The 15,976-nt window shown below is 40.8% G+C and overlaps 1 protein-coding gene across 4 annotated transcripts; it reads left to right on the plus strand.

Annotated features, from left to right (window-relative positions):
* The first annotated feature begins 330 nt into the window (after positions 1-330).
* Positions 331-15,751, plus strand: CCDC174 (coiled-coil domain containing 174). Of its 4 annotated transcripts, none has more exons than XM_037385559.1 (12): positions 331-440; positions 1,825-1,929; positions 4,907-5,007; positions 5,930-5,988; positions 7,081-7,261; positions 9,152-9,247; positions 10,691-10,827; positions 11,225-11,319; positions 11,566-11,713; positions 12,766-12,900; positions 14,643-15,419; positions 15,462-15,751. In XM_037385559.1, exons 1-12 carry the CDS (start codon positions 399-401, stop codon positions 15,596-15,598), a joined length of 2,013 nt encoding a protein of 670 aa, XP_037241456.1. In that variant the 5' UTR covers positions 331-398; the 3' UTR covers positions 15,599-15,751. The 4 variants fall into 4 exon arrangements, with proteins under 4 accessions (XP_037241456.1, XP_037241457.1, XP_037241455.1 ...); XM_037385560.1 differs by having other exon boundaries at positions 14,643-15,412; positions 15,455-15,751; XM_037385558.1 differs by having other exon boundaries at positions 14,643-15,751.
* The last annotated feature ends 225 nt before the right edge of the window (positions 15,752-15,976 follow it).

Genomic DNA, 15,976 nt, shown 5'->3' on the forward strand with positions numbered 1-15,976 from the left:
TTTTCACACACAACTTGAGCACAGGCTGGGAGGTTTCAGCCACCACCAAGCCACGCCAGGCCCTGTAAGCCTTGCTCACTGGCTGCCCTGCGGACACGGCGAGAGGCTCTGAGGCAGAAAGGGCCCATCATTGCTGCAGGCAGCCCAGCCGAGGCCGGGCCGGTGTTGCCGGCGGAACCGCACACCCGGGCACCGCTGCTCCGCGCCCGGCCGCCCTGTGGAGCCCCGCGCCCCTCCCTCCGCCATCTTCCCTCCCCAACATGGCGGCGCGGAAGCGCCTGCCTCACCTCACAGCGCTGTCGCAATAGCGCTTCTCCTTTGCTGCGCTTTACGGCAAGACCGCAAAGCGGGGAGGCAGGCGTCCGGCAGGGGCGGCTGCCGGGGGAGCCGGGGCCGCCATGGACCGGAGGAAGAAGCCGCTGGACGTGGCCGCCTCGTCGGTGAGTGGGGGAGCCTGGCCGTGGCCGGGTGCAGCAGCGGAACCCCCCGCCTCCCCGCGGGGGGCTGTCGCGCGGCTTATAATGGTGGAGGGCGGCCGGGCGGGCCGGGCCGGTACAGGCCGTGCGGCTCGGGGCAGGGCGCAGGGCGGCCTTCTGCCCCCCGCCCTGGCCCGGCCGCTGGCCTACGGGGGCTGGCGGGGAGCGCCGTGCCGGGCGGAGCGGGGGCCCCGGTGGCACCTCGGGCCCGAGCCGGGGCCGGGGGCTGCTCCCTCGCCCCCTCCCCGCCCGAACGCGCCGCGGTCTGCGCCTGCCTGTGCCGGAGCTGAATTTGCCCCATCCCTGAAGTAATAATAAAATTAGGGCACGGGAAGGAAATGTGAGTTTATTTCGTGTTTTTTTCTAAGCAACGGGAGGCCCGTGCCTTGGCGGGCTAACCTGGACCCGGAGGGGTGGTGGGATACTGTGCCGCCCTGCTCCCCCGGCAGCCTCTGGCAGGAGGCTGCAGCCAAGCGCTGCATTTTCCCAAATAAACAGTTAGTGTCAGCTGTGGGTTGTTGCATACGAAGGATCCAACAGTGAATGTTTGGATGATCGCTTCTAAGTAGTGGGAGAAAAAGGGCTGATTTACAACACTAGCCATCATTCTTACAAGGACCCGAAAAGCAAATGTTTTAGTGTTGGAAGCAAGTTTCCACTTTCCTGATTTAATGTACATCTGTGAAATTTGTCTTCTGACACTTGAAGGGAAAGTGGCACGATATCCTCTTCCAGACTAGGTTTCTTATTGTCATTTCAAGATAATAGCCCTGCTGATGTTTCCTAACAAAACATGAGTGGGTGTTGGTCACGGGTGGCAGTGCTACTTACAAATTTATTAAAAAAAAAAAAAAAAAAAGAAGAAAATCTAAAACTATATAAACAGGATATAAAACGGGGAAAAAAATATATATTATGAAAGCAAAATTATTTTCTGAGGCAGGATTTTATTCATACCTAACAATTAGAAGCTTCTTTTTCAAAATCAGTAGTGTTATTTCATTAGTCCTTCTTTCGTTGTTTGCTATTGAGAGGCTGGTAAAATCTGTGAGGATTGATGTCTCTCTTATTCCCATTAGGTATGAAAGAATCAAGGATATTGTTGGGGGTTTTTTTAATCCCTAATAATTTGCATTCTTTGGGTTTTATGTATTGTTTGCTGTAAACTTAAGTGATCTTTGTGACCAGATCAGTGCTTCGAAGTTCTGCATAAAAATGCAATCAAATGCTCATATAACTGTAAATGCTGGATTTTTACTAGAAATAGTTATTATTTTATTACAGTAATTGATGCATATGCATGTGATATGTCTCAGTTATTTATTTGTTTATTTTGCTGTTGATGTAGTTAGTGGATCTCAAAGCAGAACTCTTCCGAAAGCAAGAAGAATTCAAGAAAGAAAAGCTACTGAAAGATGCTGGCATCTTTGCGAAGCCCAGAACTTCTAATAAGGTAGAAATGTTTTTCCATGGTTGTTCTTGTCATTCTTTCTCCTTAAAGTAAGGAAGTTCATTTCAAATTGAAACAAATAAATACTCAGAGCTGTGTTACTCTTCAAATGTAAAATCTCCATCACGAGGATGTTCTTTAAATTTCATTTCCAGGTGAGATTCTTGTGCACAGCGGAAAACTTGCCTAATGCTTATGCCCATCTAAATCACCACTTAATCTTCATTCCCCAAGGAGCCACAGCTTTTGTAATTACAGGAGAAGATGTTTGTTTTTTTTCCCCCAAGATTTTCTATGGTTCCCTGAAGGATGGAAGACGAGAGACTCTTCCAGAATCAGTGAACATTCTTGATAAATGCTTTGCTATCTGTTCCTCTACATCGCAGTGTATAATAATGAATTGTCTCTTGTGTTTTACTCTTTACTGCACATTACGTTTTATTCATTCTGTAGCTTTCTAGTAGTTGAATATAGTATTGCTGCCGTATTTGAAGAACACGCAGCATTTACAGCGTTACGCTGCAAACAGGCAAACTGATTGTATTTTATATCTAAAGCGAAGGTGATAGAGAATAGAAGCAATTCATAGCTTTGTTATTACTTTAGTAATCAGCAAGATTGTTCTTACTAATTTTTTTTAACCTTAAATATCTTTGCCAGAATACATTTTGTCCAATTTCTGAGTGCTTTTTTTTTTTTCCTTCTCAGCCTGTCCTGAGCTATTATATCGTACTGCAATCTCTGTAATTTTAGGACATACTGTCTGTGTCCTGCATCACAGTAGGTATAGTCTCAAGTCATAGAATCGTAGAATTGCTTGGGTTAGAAGGGACCTTAAAGATGATCTAGTTCCGACCCCCCTGCCGTGAGCAGGGACACCTTCCACTAGACCAGGTTGCTGAAAGCCCCATCCAGCCCAGCCTTGAACACTTCCAGGGACGGTGCATCCACAGCTTCTCTGGGAAGCCTGTTCCAGTGTCTCACCACCCTCACAGTAAAGAATTTATTTCTAATATCTAATCTCAATCTACCCTCTTTTAGTTTAAAGCCATTACCCCTTGTCCTGTCACTACAGGCCCTTGTAAAAAGTCTCTCTCCAGCTTTGTTGTAGACCCCTTTTAGGTACTGGAAGGCTGCTATAAGGTCTCCCTGGAGGCTTCTCTTTTCCAGGCCGAACAACCCCAACTCTCTCAACCCATCTTCATAGGAGAAGTGCTCCATCCCTCTGGTCACCTTCACGGCCTCCCCTGAACTTGGTCCAGCAGGTCCGTGTCCTTCTTATGCTGGAGGCTCTAGAGCTGAATGCAGTACTCCAGGTGTGGTCTCACAGGGGTGGAGTAGAAGGGGAGAATCACCTCCCTCAACCTGCTGATCACGCTGCTTTTCATGCAGCTTTTCATACAGTTGGCTTTCTGGGCTGCAAGTACACATTGCTGGCTCATGTTGAGGTTCTCATCCACTGACAACCCCAAGTCCTTCTCTTCAGGGCTGCTCTCAATCAATTCTCTGCTCAGCCTGTGTTTGTGCTTGGGATTGCCCTGACCCATGTGCAGGATCTTGCACTTGGCCTTGTTGGACTTCATGACGTTCGCACCAGCCTGCTTCTCAAGCCTGTGCAGGTCCCTCTGGATGGCATCCCTCCCCTCCAGTGTGTTGACCACACCACACAGCTTGGTGTTGTCGGCAAACTTGCTGAGGGTGCACTTGATCCCACTGTCCACGTCACCAACAAAGACGTTAAATAGCACTGGTCCCAATACCAACCCCTGAGGAATGTCAGTCATCACTGATCACCACGTAGACATTGAGCCATTGACTGCAACTCTTTGAGTGTGACCATCCTTCAATTCCGTATCCATTCATCAAATCCATGTCTCTCCAGTTTAGAGAAAAGGCTGTCATGCAGGACAGTGTCAAATGCTTTGCACAAGTCCAGGTAGACTTTGCTCTTCCCTTATCCACTAACAGTGTAGCCCCACCACTGAAGGCCACCGAATTTGTCAGGCACAATTAATTTTTCCTTAATGAAGCCATGTTGGCTGTCACCAATTGTCCTCATTTTGGCTGGGATAAAGTTGATTTTCTTCTAAACAGCTGGTACAGTGCTCTGTTTTGGATTTAGTATAGTAACAGTGTTGATAACACGCTGATGTTTTAGTTACTGTTGAGCAGCGCTTACTCCACGTCAAGGACACTTCAGTTTCCCATGCTCTGCCAGTGAGCAGGTGCACAAGAAGCCAGGAGGGGACACAGCCAGGACAGCTGACCCAAACTAGCCAAAAGGATATCCCATACCATGGAACGCCATGCTTAGTGTATAAAATGGGGGGAGTTGGCCAGAGCTGCCAGTCACTGCTCGGGGACCGGCTCAGCATTGCGCAGCAGGTGATGAGCAATTGTACTGTGCATCACTTGTCTTTCCTGGGTTTTATTCCTCTCTGTCTCTCTCCCCTTTTCATTATAGTTGTTGTTGTTGTTATTGGTATTATTATTACTGTTACTGCATTTTACCTTATTTCAGTTATTAAATTGTTCTCTCAATCCACGAGTTTTAAACTTTTTCCAATTCTTTCCCTCATCCCACCAGGTGCTTACTTGGTAAGTGAGCATGGTACTTAGTTGCCAGCTGGGGTTAAAGCACAACACCAGTCACCTCCTTATTTTCCATGTGCCTTAGCATAGTTTCTAGGAGGGTCTGCTCCATCATCCTGCCAGGCACAGAGGTGGGACTGACTGGCCAGTAGCTCCCTGGATCTTCCTTATTTCCTTTTTCAAAAGTGGAGGTTATGTTTCGCCGTTTCCAGTCAGTGGGAACTTCACCAGACTGCCATGACTTCTTAAATATTGAGGTGTTATTTAAAAAATCTTTCATGACTGATTCACAAAGTTTGCATTATGGAGCTGAAATATTTTTTAATCATTACCATTTCAATATTTTTATTTATTTATGTATTTGTTGTTATAAAATTGTACTCTATAGAAACCAAGCATCTGGAACAAACAAAACACAGGAGTTGCAAATCGAGCTGAGAAAGATATTGAGCAGAAGACAGAAGAGGAGCATATATTAGATAAATCAAGGTAACTGTTAGGCTCTGTAAGAAAGGAATGCTGTGTAGAATTTGTTTAGAAAAGCACTAAAGCAAGTTATGCATGTTTTGGACCAGCAGTTCTTATTAGACCAAGCGATAAAACCATCATCAATTTCATGCTCTTTACCAGTAGTGTACAAACTGCATCTCAGCAGTCTCATGCTCTAGGGATAACTGCCCTCACATTATCATGGCTGTCTAAATATGTCAGGTTACTGATTTTTGAACGTCATCTTTAGAATTAAAAGCCAGGGCAGCAATACATTAGAATTCTATAGCAAAGTGTTTCTTGGACTTGACAGAAAAATGGCTCGCTTTTTTCCCCAAGAGTTATGTCATCTTCTAAATGTGTTTGATGTTCAGTAAAATATATGTTGAAAATGCAATTTATAAGCCATTTGCTGTTTCTCTGTAAGCAGTTCCTTGCTCTGCTCTTCAAAATTGTCCTCTACCATTCCAGAAATTAGGTGAGGTTTTCTGTTTAGTTTCTAAGATTTTTCCTTTTGTCTCCCCGCCCCCCCCCCCCCCCCCCCCCCCCCCCCCCCGGTAAAACAGTATTTCAGTATCCCACACCTGCAAATAATGATCTAGCTTCTAGTGTTTATGACAGACAATAGTAGTTAGATAGAGGTGAAGTACTTGTTACATCATGTTCCTGCCTACTTGACAGACTAAAAATTAATTCTGTATCTTCACTAAAATTATTTTCAGTATAGACTTTGGAACTGGATAACTATGTACCTTCAGAAATGTCAGTTAAGGTTCAAAACAAAAACCAGGCATGAGTCAGCTTCTAATAAACATTTCAAGCACTCCTGGAACTTTCCGGTTTGTGTAGCGCTGAATTGGTTGTTTTGAACTGTGTTTGGAATTAGTGGGATTGCAATGTTAGTTTTCTTTTTCCTTTTCAGGAAGAAACTAGAAGAGAAAGCAAAGCTCTATGAGAAAATGACAAAAGGCGACTTCCCAGGTGAACAAAACTAGTTTTAAATGAGTTTTTTTTTATATATATATATAAACTTGTTTGTAAAGTTCACCCTAAAAGTTGGTATTTTTGACTATCTGGTGGTTTACAGCAGCTACACTATGAATTCACTGCTTGTCTTCTTACATGGGAATTTTCTTTTGGAGTTATACAAAGTGATTGGTATGGGTTATTCTGAAAGGGACAAAAAATATACTAGAGAAAATAAAACTATTTTTGAAGGACAGCCTATCCTAGTAAAGCACTATGGGCTTGTTTCACTCATTCATTAAGTGGGTGGAATATGTTCTGGTTTTCCAATACAGAATTTTTGAAAAACAAAATTAATTTATTCTGCATTATGCAGTCTTTGAATTACATTGCTGGTTCTGTCCTGCATTTTAATTTCTGGACCTTTTTGAGGAGTAGAGGAGCAGGAGGGGAGCCTGGCTGGTTCGTATTGACAGTCATGCAGCTAATAGGGTTAGAGAATTTTGGACCAGCAGTTCTCATAAGACCAACCAGTAACAGAGTTAGAGAATTCTAATCTGTCCCTTTCTTCTCCCAAACGTTCAATCCCTTGCAAGAAGTAATTATTAAAATAGAATCCAATTCTCCTTGTGATTAATCTGGAATGTTTTCTTTACTATTGTCCATCTTTGACCATAGGGCCCCACCACTTTTCTCTGTTTTTCTAAAAAGTACTCTAGTGACTGCTTAACTATGGACAACATACAAAATTTTAAGCACCAAAAAATTATTTGAACTGTTACATAACAAACTCTATGCTTCTGAAATAGTTAATGAGCTATGAAATAATATTTTATTATAAACACTGCAACCTTTCCTGTATTGTACACAAACAATTAATTACTTTAAAATACCTTAAAATTTCTATTCAGAAATAGGGGTTATCACTGTGGAGCCATTTGTAGCTCCAAGTTTGTTGGGCACTGAATGAGATTTAAGTAATCCCCAATAGTGTGGTCAAGGGCATTTCTGGCAGCTGAAAAGCTGATTGTGGCTATTTTCTATTGATTTTGTGCTCAGTTCTGTTCTTTTCATGGCTGTGCTCTAAGAATCGATTTTCTGCCTTAGATGAAGAAACTGAGGATTTGTACCTAGTGGATTTCACTCAGAAGATCATAGATAAACAGCACGAAGTGCAGGAACTGTATCAGAGCGAAGCTGCTCAAAAGACTTTAGAAAAAGAAACAGATGATGAGGAAACTCAACCTGAAATGGAAATACCACCACCTGAGAACCCAGATGAAGAATGGTTGGTACTACTGATGGGGCTAAGCTGTCCTGACTAGTCTGCTTCTTGAAAAGTGCATGAGAAAACAATGTTATTCTCCAAAGTATGTGGAGTGGTGAAGAGGTGGTAACATTTTTTCATTTCATCTCTCTTGAAAAGACAGTCCTTCATGTTACTTTCGTTTCCATATAGGTAACACTGCCGTAGAGTCTACATGCAGGATTTTGAGAAACACCAATCAGGAAAATGCACTATAAGTGAGACAATGTCCTCTCTTTTTCTTGCATAGTTTATGGGAGTTGTGATTGCAGTATTGATACAGTTTTATGCTGTGGTGTCTTGAATTGAAATGTACTTCAGCAAAATTTGGGGGTTTTACTATATCCAGCTTCTCTAAATCATGTGTGACTTACAAAATGAGCAGTCATCATCTTAAAGGAGAGAAACTGGCTGTAAAAAGAACATGATTTTCCAGCATTTCTTCCACTGTTCAACTGCAGCACAGCAAATACTCTATGACATTCCAAGTAACCACTAGTCTTTCATCCAAGATTTAGGAGTAATTATGAAACCAGTCTGACTAAACATTTTACTTGCCCATTTGCTTAAAATGCTTACCGAATAGAGATTTTACTTCTGGCAATTGGTTTATATCAGCAGTAAACTGATACAAAACGGAGCACCCCTGTTCTCCAGCTTATTAAGCCAAGAAAAGATTTGCAATGTAATGTTTCAGAATAAATTGGGAGAATAAATCCAGTAGAGTACCAGAAGACTGCTAGGTTGGAAAGGCAGGTATATCCATTACCAGCATCTTACTGAAATTTAAGATGAAACTGTCTATGAGTGATGGGCTCAAACTGCTTTCTGCTCTTACCACTGTAAAGTATCAGAAATCTAAACTGATAAATTTTACTGTTCACCTGCTGCTTTTCTATCACTGCCTACATCTCACTTCAATGACGTATTAATATTAATATATTGTCCATCTCAGTGAAGCCATATCCTAATGAGGGTATTTGAGTACTAGCATAGTTAATGCTAATTATTCTACAGCCATAGTTACATCTTTACTATGGAGAATGCAGATTTTTTATTTACTGATGTCAGATTATAATAGAAACCAAAGGGCACTGAGTATATACTAAGCTGTAGATATCCTTAGAAATTGTGTAAAAGACTTAACATACTAAAAGCACAGATCTTCAGAAGTCTGTTTTTTGGGGACTAGATTGCCAGTCATGCTTTTTCAGATGTAATACTAATTCTTTAGAATGGGATAATTGAGGCAGCTTGATGCTAAAGAACTTTCTAGCATTACAGGAAAATAAGTATAGCTCCTAACAGCTCTTTCGACAACTGTAAATTAAGTGTTCAGTACTATAAAGAGTTGAATAAGAAGCACAGCATGTCCTTCAAAGGAACATTTTGCTTGCAGTTTAGTTAGCCTTTGTTATGCCACTTGAATGAACACTATCAGCCTATTCTAAATGAGCTTTAGACTGATAAATGAAATATATTGTAGCAATTTCATATCTGCCAGAAGTCAATGCTGCATCATTATTTTCACCGTCGGAAGCAAGTAATAGGCTGTTTTCTTTTGATGTGAAAACTACATGATGTTGCAACTTTTTAACAATTTTTTACACCATCTTATTGCCAAGGCAAACAACTGGCTCAAAGGGAGGCTGAGTAAATGTCTGTGATAAAACTGTCATATGCCCTGTCCAGAAGGTGTGCTCTTAACCTGTGTGTCTGTTAATTGAAAGGTAGAAGAAACTGTCACACATGGAGAGACTGAGAGGTGATGAATACTCTTTGGAATGTGTCACTGCTTCTATCTTCTGGTTAAGAGTTCTGTAAACTTGCAGATGGAAGTTCTGCATCAAATTTCCTTTGCATTTGTTACAGGGTTGATTATGTTGATTTCCTGGGCCGATCTAGACGCTGTATGAAGAAAGATTTGCCAGGTCTACTTAAAATGGATCAGGAACTTCAAGGGAAAAGGTGTGGTTTCTCTAATGGCAGTGCATGTTCCTTGCAGTATTTAACGTACCTTTTCTTTTTTTATGAGAAGGAAGAGAGTTTGTACTTTGTTACCTCATTCTCAATCCAGACATGTTGATGCTACTGCTTTCTCTAGATTTATTTTAGACAAACTTCTGCAGGTTACAACATTGTGCCTTAAAAAATAGACAGAGTAGCTACAGAGAAATTGTGCATGGCTGTGATTTTATCAAAACTTTCTGTTATAAATTGATGTATTATTCCAATGCTTCTACTTTATTTCACCTTGGCAGCTGACTATTTGAAATATGTGGCTGGTGTATTGGTTTTGGAATTGCAACAGAATTGAGACCATGGATATCAAATAACAGCCCAAATAAAATGTTTAATAAACTACTAAGGGACACTTTTTGATGTCAATGCTGACTAAATCTAAAATGTCACTTAGAGAGCATAGTTTGCAGAGAAAAGTTCTAATAAATTGACTTAGCAGTCTCTCAGATACTGGGTGCATCTTTTAAAACTGCGGTCCTGGTATGGAAATTGTATTTTATTATACCTTCCAGAAAATGCCAGAGAAGTGATTCCTGGTTCTCTTTAACCTGGAGACTGATGACAGTCTTTTAGCAATGCCAAATTCATTGTGACATTCAAAGTGAATTTGTTAATCTCCATTTGTTTCTCTTCTGTTAAACAGCTGTTTAACAGCTCTTTTGTTAAAATTATTATAGCAGCAGAGAATTGTTTTAGAAAATAATCTAAAGGCACCTCAAGTAAGTCCTTATTGCTGTTGGAGTGAAAATTCTTTCACAGTAACAACTCAGTAGTGTGTTCTCTAAATTTTAAACATAAGATGGAGAATATGAGTGCTTTGAAATTGCAGTCTCTGAATTGATATGGATGACAGTGAGCAAAACCAGCTTTAGCTAGACAGTAAAAGAAGAAGATCTTGCTGCTTCTCTTGGGAAAACAGAAATATTTCCCATGTTGGGTATTAATATATGGCATGGACTTATAGGGTAATTTAATGGGTTGGTTTTTGTTACTAAAAGTACCTTTCATTTTCTTACATTAAATATGAAATGCTTGTTTCTATATGTGATTGCTAGAATCCCAGCAGATGCCAGTAAAAGTGATTATTTCATCTCGTCGTTCTGTGATTTGATAGTGGTTTCATAAAGCTTCTGAGAAAAGATATGATTAAGTCTTTTAATAACATAATTCTACGAGTACCTTGTTTCAAAGGTAGTTTTGTATTTCTTTCTTCACCGTGTACCATAGTCATCAATGTTGCATCATTAAATGATGCCTGCAGTGATCTGTGTTTTCTAAAAACTGCAACAGTGGATCAGACCAATTGTACTTTCACTGTTTGATGCCGTAAAATTGTAAGTTCTGCTCTGTAATCCCTATCTTTTTTTTTTTTTTTTTTTTTTCAATTAGACAAGGTCTTGATGGGAATACTCTTTTATCTGAAGACATGAGAAAAGAACTTCAGAGGCAACAGTGGGAAAAAGAAGAGGAAGAAGCCCTCAGAAAACCCATGGGACCCATTCATTATGAGGACATTCGAGAAAATGGTATACTTCCATACTTTGTGTTGCTTGTCTTTGTATCACCAAAGAGATTAGTTTTAGAGGAATCAAGGGAAAGTTAATTCCTGTGTCTTTATGGCAAAATGTAAGTATGTCTTAAACAACATAAGTAATAACCATCCAAACTACCAGTACATAAAATCTAGATTTATTTTTTCTCAAATGTAATTTTTCAAATTTCAGTACCTCCTACTTGTGTTCTCCTTTGTGAAGCTTCACTTCATGCATCATCTAAAACAAGCCCTTTTTAGCCATCTAAAACTAATGTGTGTATTGTTGGGAGTAATTCTGTGCCTGAAAGCAGGATGCATGGTACTTGCAGTTACTGTCAATTATGAACTGAATGTAACTTAAAATCTACTGATTTTCTTCTTCTTTTCAGAGGCCAGGCAGCTTGGTGTTGGTTACTTTGCCTTTTCTCGTGACAAAGAACTTAGGAATAAACAACGGGCAACACTGGATATGCTAAGAGAGCAGGTATGAGCTTAATGAGCAAATTAGGGTACAAGGAAATTTAGTTTCAGTGGTCACTGTCGTTGATTTGTTGTCTTAAGTCTTATACTAGGTGATACCTGCAGCTGACTCCCCCAAAAATTTGGCCTCTTTTTCCCTATTGAAACATGGTACTTGATAAGGATTGCTTGTAGTTGTTTAGTGAAGGAAGATATGTGGTTGATTATAATAGCAAAGGAAGATTAATTCATGTTTTTCTTTGCTGTTAAGACACTTGATCAGAGAACTAAACGTGAACAGTTAAAAGAAAAAAGGAAGGCAGCTCTAGATGCAAGGCTGTCTAAACTTCGAGCGCGGAAGATTAAGAAGTTAAGGGAAGCTGGATTAGAGGAAGAGGCAGAAAAATTGGAGAAAGGAGGTATGATCTGCTGCCTTTTGAAGTTAATATTTGCTATTTCATCTTGTACTTGACTGAGGGACAGGCACGCTCTAATTGATTTAGGTTTGGACATTCAATGTATTGCTATTATGTGTTCTATATATGCAATTAGTATAACTGCTAAGATAGTGAGAGTTCATATAATTGTGTGTACGTGTAAAATCATGCCAGAAAGAGCTTAATAATGCGGGTAGAAATGTTGTATGTAGATTGTAGATTTTTTTCGATTCACACCTGACAGCAGGAAATATGTGCGTTAATTATGCAGGCTAAGATTAGAGCTGATGAAATTTTACTGTCTTTTTTTTTTTTTAGGATGAGGTAGAATAAAACACAGTAACAAGTTAGTTTCGGTATCATACACTCTTACAGTTTCAGTACAGTCTGTAAATTGGACGTAAAGCTGACTTTAGGATTTAGGAGGATGATTTTGAGTTGTAGTCCCATCTGCGCTGTCTCCCTCATGACACTGCTAGTCGACTTGTACTGTCTGCCTCCCACTGTAAAATATAGCTAATATTTCACTGTGTCAGAATTCTATGCAAGTGATTAATTGTGAAGTGTTCTGGAAACAAAGAACAGTAATGTGCCACTGCTAACTGTTACTGTTGTTCAGAAGAATAAGAATGCAAATTGTTTTCTCCAGTATGAAATGGAGCTATCATGCTGATGTTCTTAATTTACGTAAATTTTCTAGCTTTGATATGACACTCAGCACATTCCTTTTTGTGTTATTAGGCAATAGATTTTCCACAGTCTTTTTGATACAACTAGAAAGCTAATAGTGTTTCTTGGTAGATAATCAGGAAGCGTTATCTGGCTTACCTGTTATCTTTTCTGAACTAATATGCAAGAATTAGAAAACTTAAAAAAATCACCTTCCCACTTAGATGCATTTCATTATTAGAATGAAATTAGATAACTAGTATGAGCTTTATAAATGCAAATAACTCTTGCTTCCTATTCCTCTTATGCGGTTCATATAGATTTTATCCTGTTACTAACAAATACTGTCTCTTTCTGTAACATAGAGGTGAAAGGTGTCACTGAGGAACCAGAAGCTCCCAGAGTTACTGCAGCAAGCAGAAAGGTAGAGGTTGTCATCCAGGAGAGAAGAGATACAAAGCCTGGAGTGCCTTATGTCCGAGAGTGGGATAAAGGCAAAGGTAAGGAAATGTAGATTCAGAAACATTGTTCATAAGCAGTGTGCATGCTACTACTTTCATTTCCATTTTTGTTTTGCGACAAAGTACGGTAAGACTGAGAAGTGACAAAATACTTTCTCCCTTTGTATTCATGAATCTCTGGTGTCTGTTGCGGTGACTGACAAGGCATGCCTTAGTGCCAGTGCTGCTATAATGTCCCCATAGTCTTTTTCTTCTATATGAGTTACTCCGTTTCTGGATGATCCAGAGAGATTGACAGAATGACAAATTTCATAGTTCATAAGATTTACTGTCTTTCAGCGTGATCTTTTCTTGATGTATTCCTGTAGTTCATGCTGCATGATGGCAGGATGTATTACACTGAAACTGGTACAGGACAGAGCTAAAAAGTGATGCAGGCAGAGACCGCTTCAGTGCCAATGTCCCATCTTGAAGCATCTTCCTTGTCACATCAAGTGATGACTGACTTCCAGATTGTTCCCAAACCCATTAACTCATTTTGGACCATTAATCTAAGCTCACACACATTCTTGTTGTCTCATGCCTGACTTCTTAGTAAAAGCAGACAAGGAATAGGCAAAGCACAAAAATGATGTCCACCTTCTTCAGTACTCCTGTAAGAGCAGCGTTCCTGTTCTGTGCAATACTGATATTTCCAGCTTCTTTTTACTTGTCACAGTCCCTTTGTGTTCAGTTAATGAACATAACTGTTAGGGGAAACTCTGACATTTCATTAAACCCCAAAACTTTCAGGTCCTATTAGTTAAATCTTTATCCTGCTTGACACTAGTTTTTTCCCTGCTTCTGAGGAATCCTAGTATCTGACTGACTTCCAAGCAGCACTGTACTATGCAACAAATATTATGCTCAGAAAGCAGACAGCTTACTCTAAAATGTGAAGTAAAATAGCTGTGGTTCACTGAACATAAATGTAACACAACCATCTAAATTAGAATAAGGAGGGATAAACAGAACTTGCTCTTAGATGTTTTCCTCCTTACTGTTTCATGGTTTTTTATATTTTTACCAAAGCAAAGGAGGAAGTCCTGCTCTGATTGGGGTTCTATTTTGCTACATGAGGCAAATGTGTAGCCCTTCTATATCACAATTTTCTGCTTAATTTCTTACAGAAGTCTTGGTAGAAATGAATACTGAAAAGAATTTCACTGGTTTTAGAGACTAGGTTTGGGAGACATTTTCACAGTAGGTTTTGGGGATATCTTTTTAAAGTGTGGTGATCTTGAGCTGTCATTCCATTGCAGTCCCTCAGAACTATTTTTAATCAGAAATAAGCAGCTGTCACAGTAACTAGAATATCTACCGCTTCTGTTGAAATAAAGAAGTTACTGGGTTTCGCCTATGCCCGCTAGAGATAATCTCATCATCTCCATCTTCTCATAACTAAGCTCTTAATGCTATGATTGGTTTGCATTGTGATTCACCCATAACTAATTAGTCATTCTTTGTAACCAATGACCACATTGTTAAAGGATCTTAAAGTGACTAGGATGATTATACAGAGGATGGTAGTTATCTTTAATGCTCAATGCTTTTGTTCCTGCTCTGTAATGAAAGTGAACTGTCAGTTTAGCCAGCAATCTAGTACTAGATGAAAAAGTAGCTTCAAATGGCTTTTCAGAGCTGCATCTTCTCAGTTTCCTCATTTCTTTTCTCTCCTTTCTGATGTGATCTTCAGACCCTGAAATCTGTATTCAATCTACCATTTTTCCTGTTTCTAACAGAACTGATGTTTGGACAGTGGTCAAAGAAACAGGAAGAACTCAGGGATGAGCGAGATCCAGAATTTGCACCACCTTCTGATTACTTTACGGGACAAAAAAAAGATGATAATTACAGAAGTCAGAATTTGAACAGTCCTGAAACCTCATCTGAAAAACTGGAAACAGAGAAAATGCAAAACCAACAGACGCCATCAGTGCAGGCTAACAGCAGCAGTGTTGAAGATGTGCCACCGTCACTGCAGGCTTACAACAGCAATGTTCAAGACGAGTCGGCATCAGCAGAGGCCTGTGGCAGTGACACTCAAGATGTGCCATCATCAGCGGAGGATGACAGCAGTGATGATGAGGGTACGCTGCCATCAGCACAGGCTTATGGCTATGGCGCTCAAGGTGGGCTGCCATCCATGCAGGTTTACGGCTATGGCGCTCAAGATGTACTGTCATCAATGCAGGCTTACGGCTATAGTGCTCATGATATGCCATTTCCAATGCAGCCTTACGGCTACGGTGCTCAAGGTATGCTGCCACCAATGCACACTTACGGCTACAGCGGTCACGATATGCCCTTTCCAATGCAAGCTTACGGCTATGGTGCCCAAGATGTGCCCCCAGGAATGCAGGCCTGTGGCTGCGGCGCTCAAGATGTGCCCCCAGGAATGCAGGCCTGTGGCTGCAGCGCTCAAGATGTGCCCCCAGGAATGCAGGCCTGTGGCTGCAGCGCCCAAGAGGTGCCACCAGCAGCACAGGCCTGTGGCTGCAGCGCCCAAGAGGTGCCACCAGCAGCACAGGCCTGTGGCTGCAGCGCCCAAGAGGTGCCACCAGCAGCACAGGCCTGTGGCTGCAGCGCCCAAGATGTGGCATCTTCAGTGCAGACCAACAGCAGTGACACTCAAAATCAGGAACCACTTTACCAAAGTTTAGATGATATGCTGTCTTATTACAGACAAGTGACTTGAACTGAGCGAAAAAGAAAGCAAGAATTATGATATAAAGGACTGAAATAGAATTATCTTCTTGGCAAGAATGTGATTTTCCCACATCTGGGAAAAAAATATTCTGTAAGTAGATCCAAATAAATCTCCTGGAGACCTAAGCTGTTTTACATCACAGCTGCCCTTTTGCGCTGTTGGTTCTTCCCCCGCCCACCCCACCCCCCAAAAAAAATTTTTAAAAAGTATGTGCTTTTTTGGCAGTACTTAGTTTAGTACATACTTCATTTTAACACTTTGCCACTTAACACCTGAACTCTGGGGTATGTTAATGGTTTTCTTTCAAAAGATGAACTCTTCCTTTATTCTGTCACTCCCCAGCTAGCTTCTAATTTAGAGGTACTA

This window comes from Falco rusticolus, chromosome 4, assembly GCF_015220075.1.
Source record: "Falco rusticolus isolate bFalRus1 chromosome 4, bFalRus1.pri, whole genome shotgun sequence".
NCBI lineage: Eukaryota > Metazoa > Chordata > Aves > Falconiformes > Falconidae > Falco > Falco rusticolus.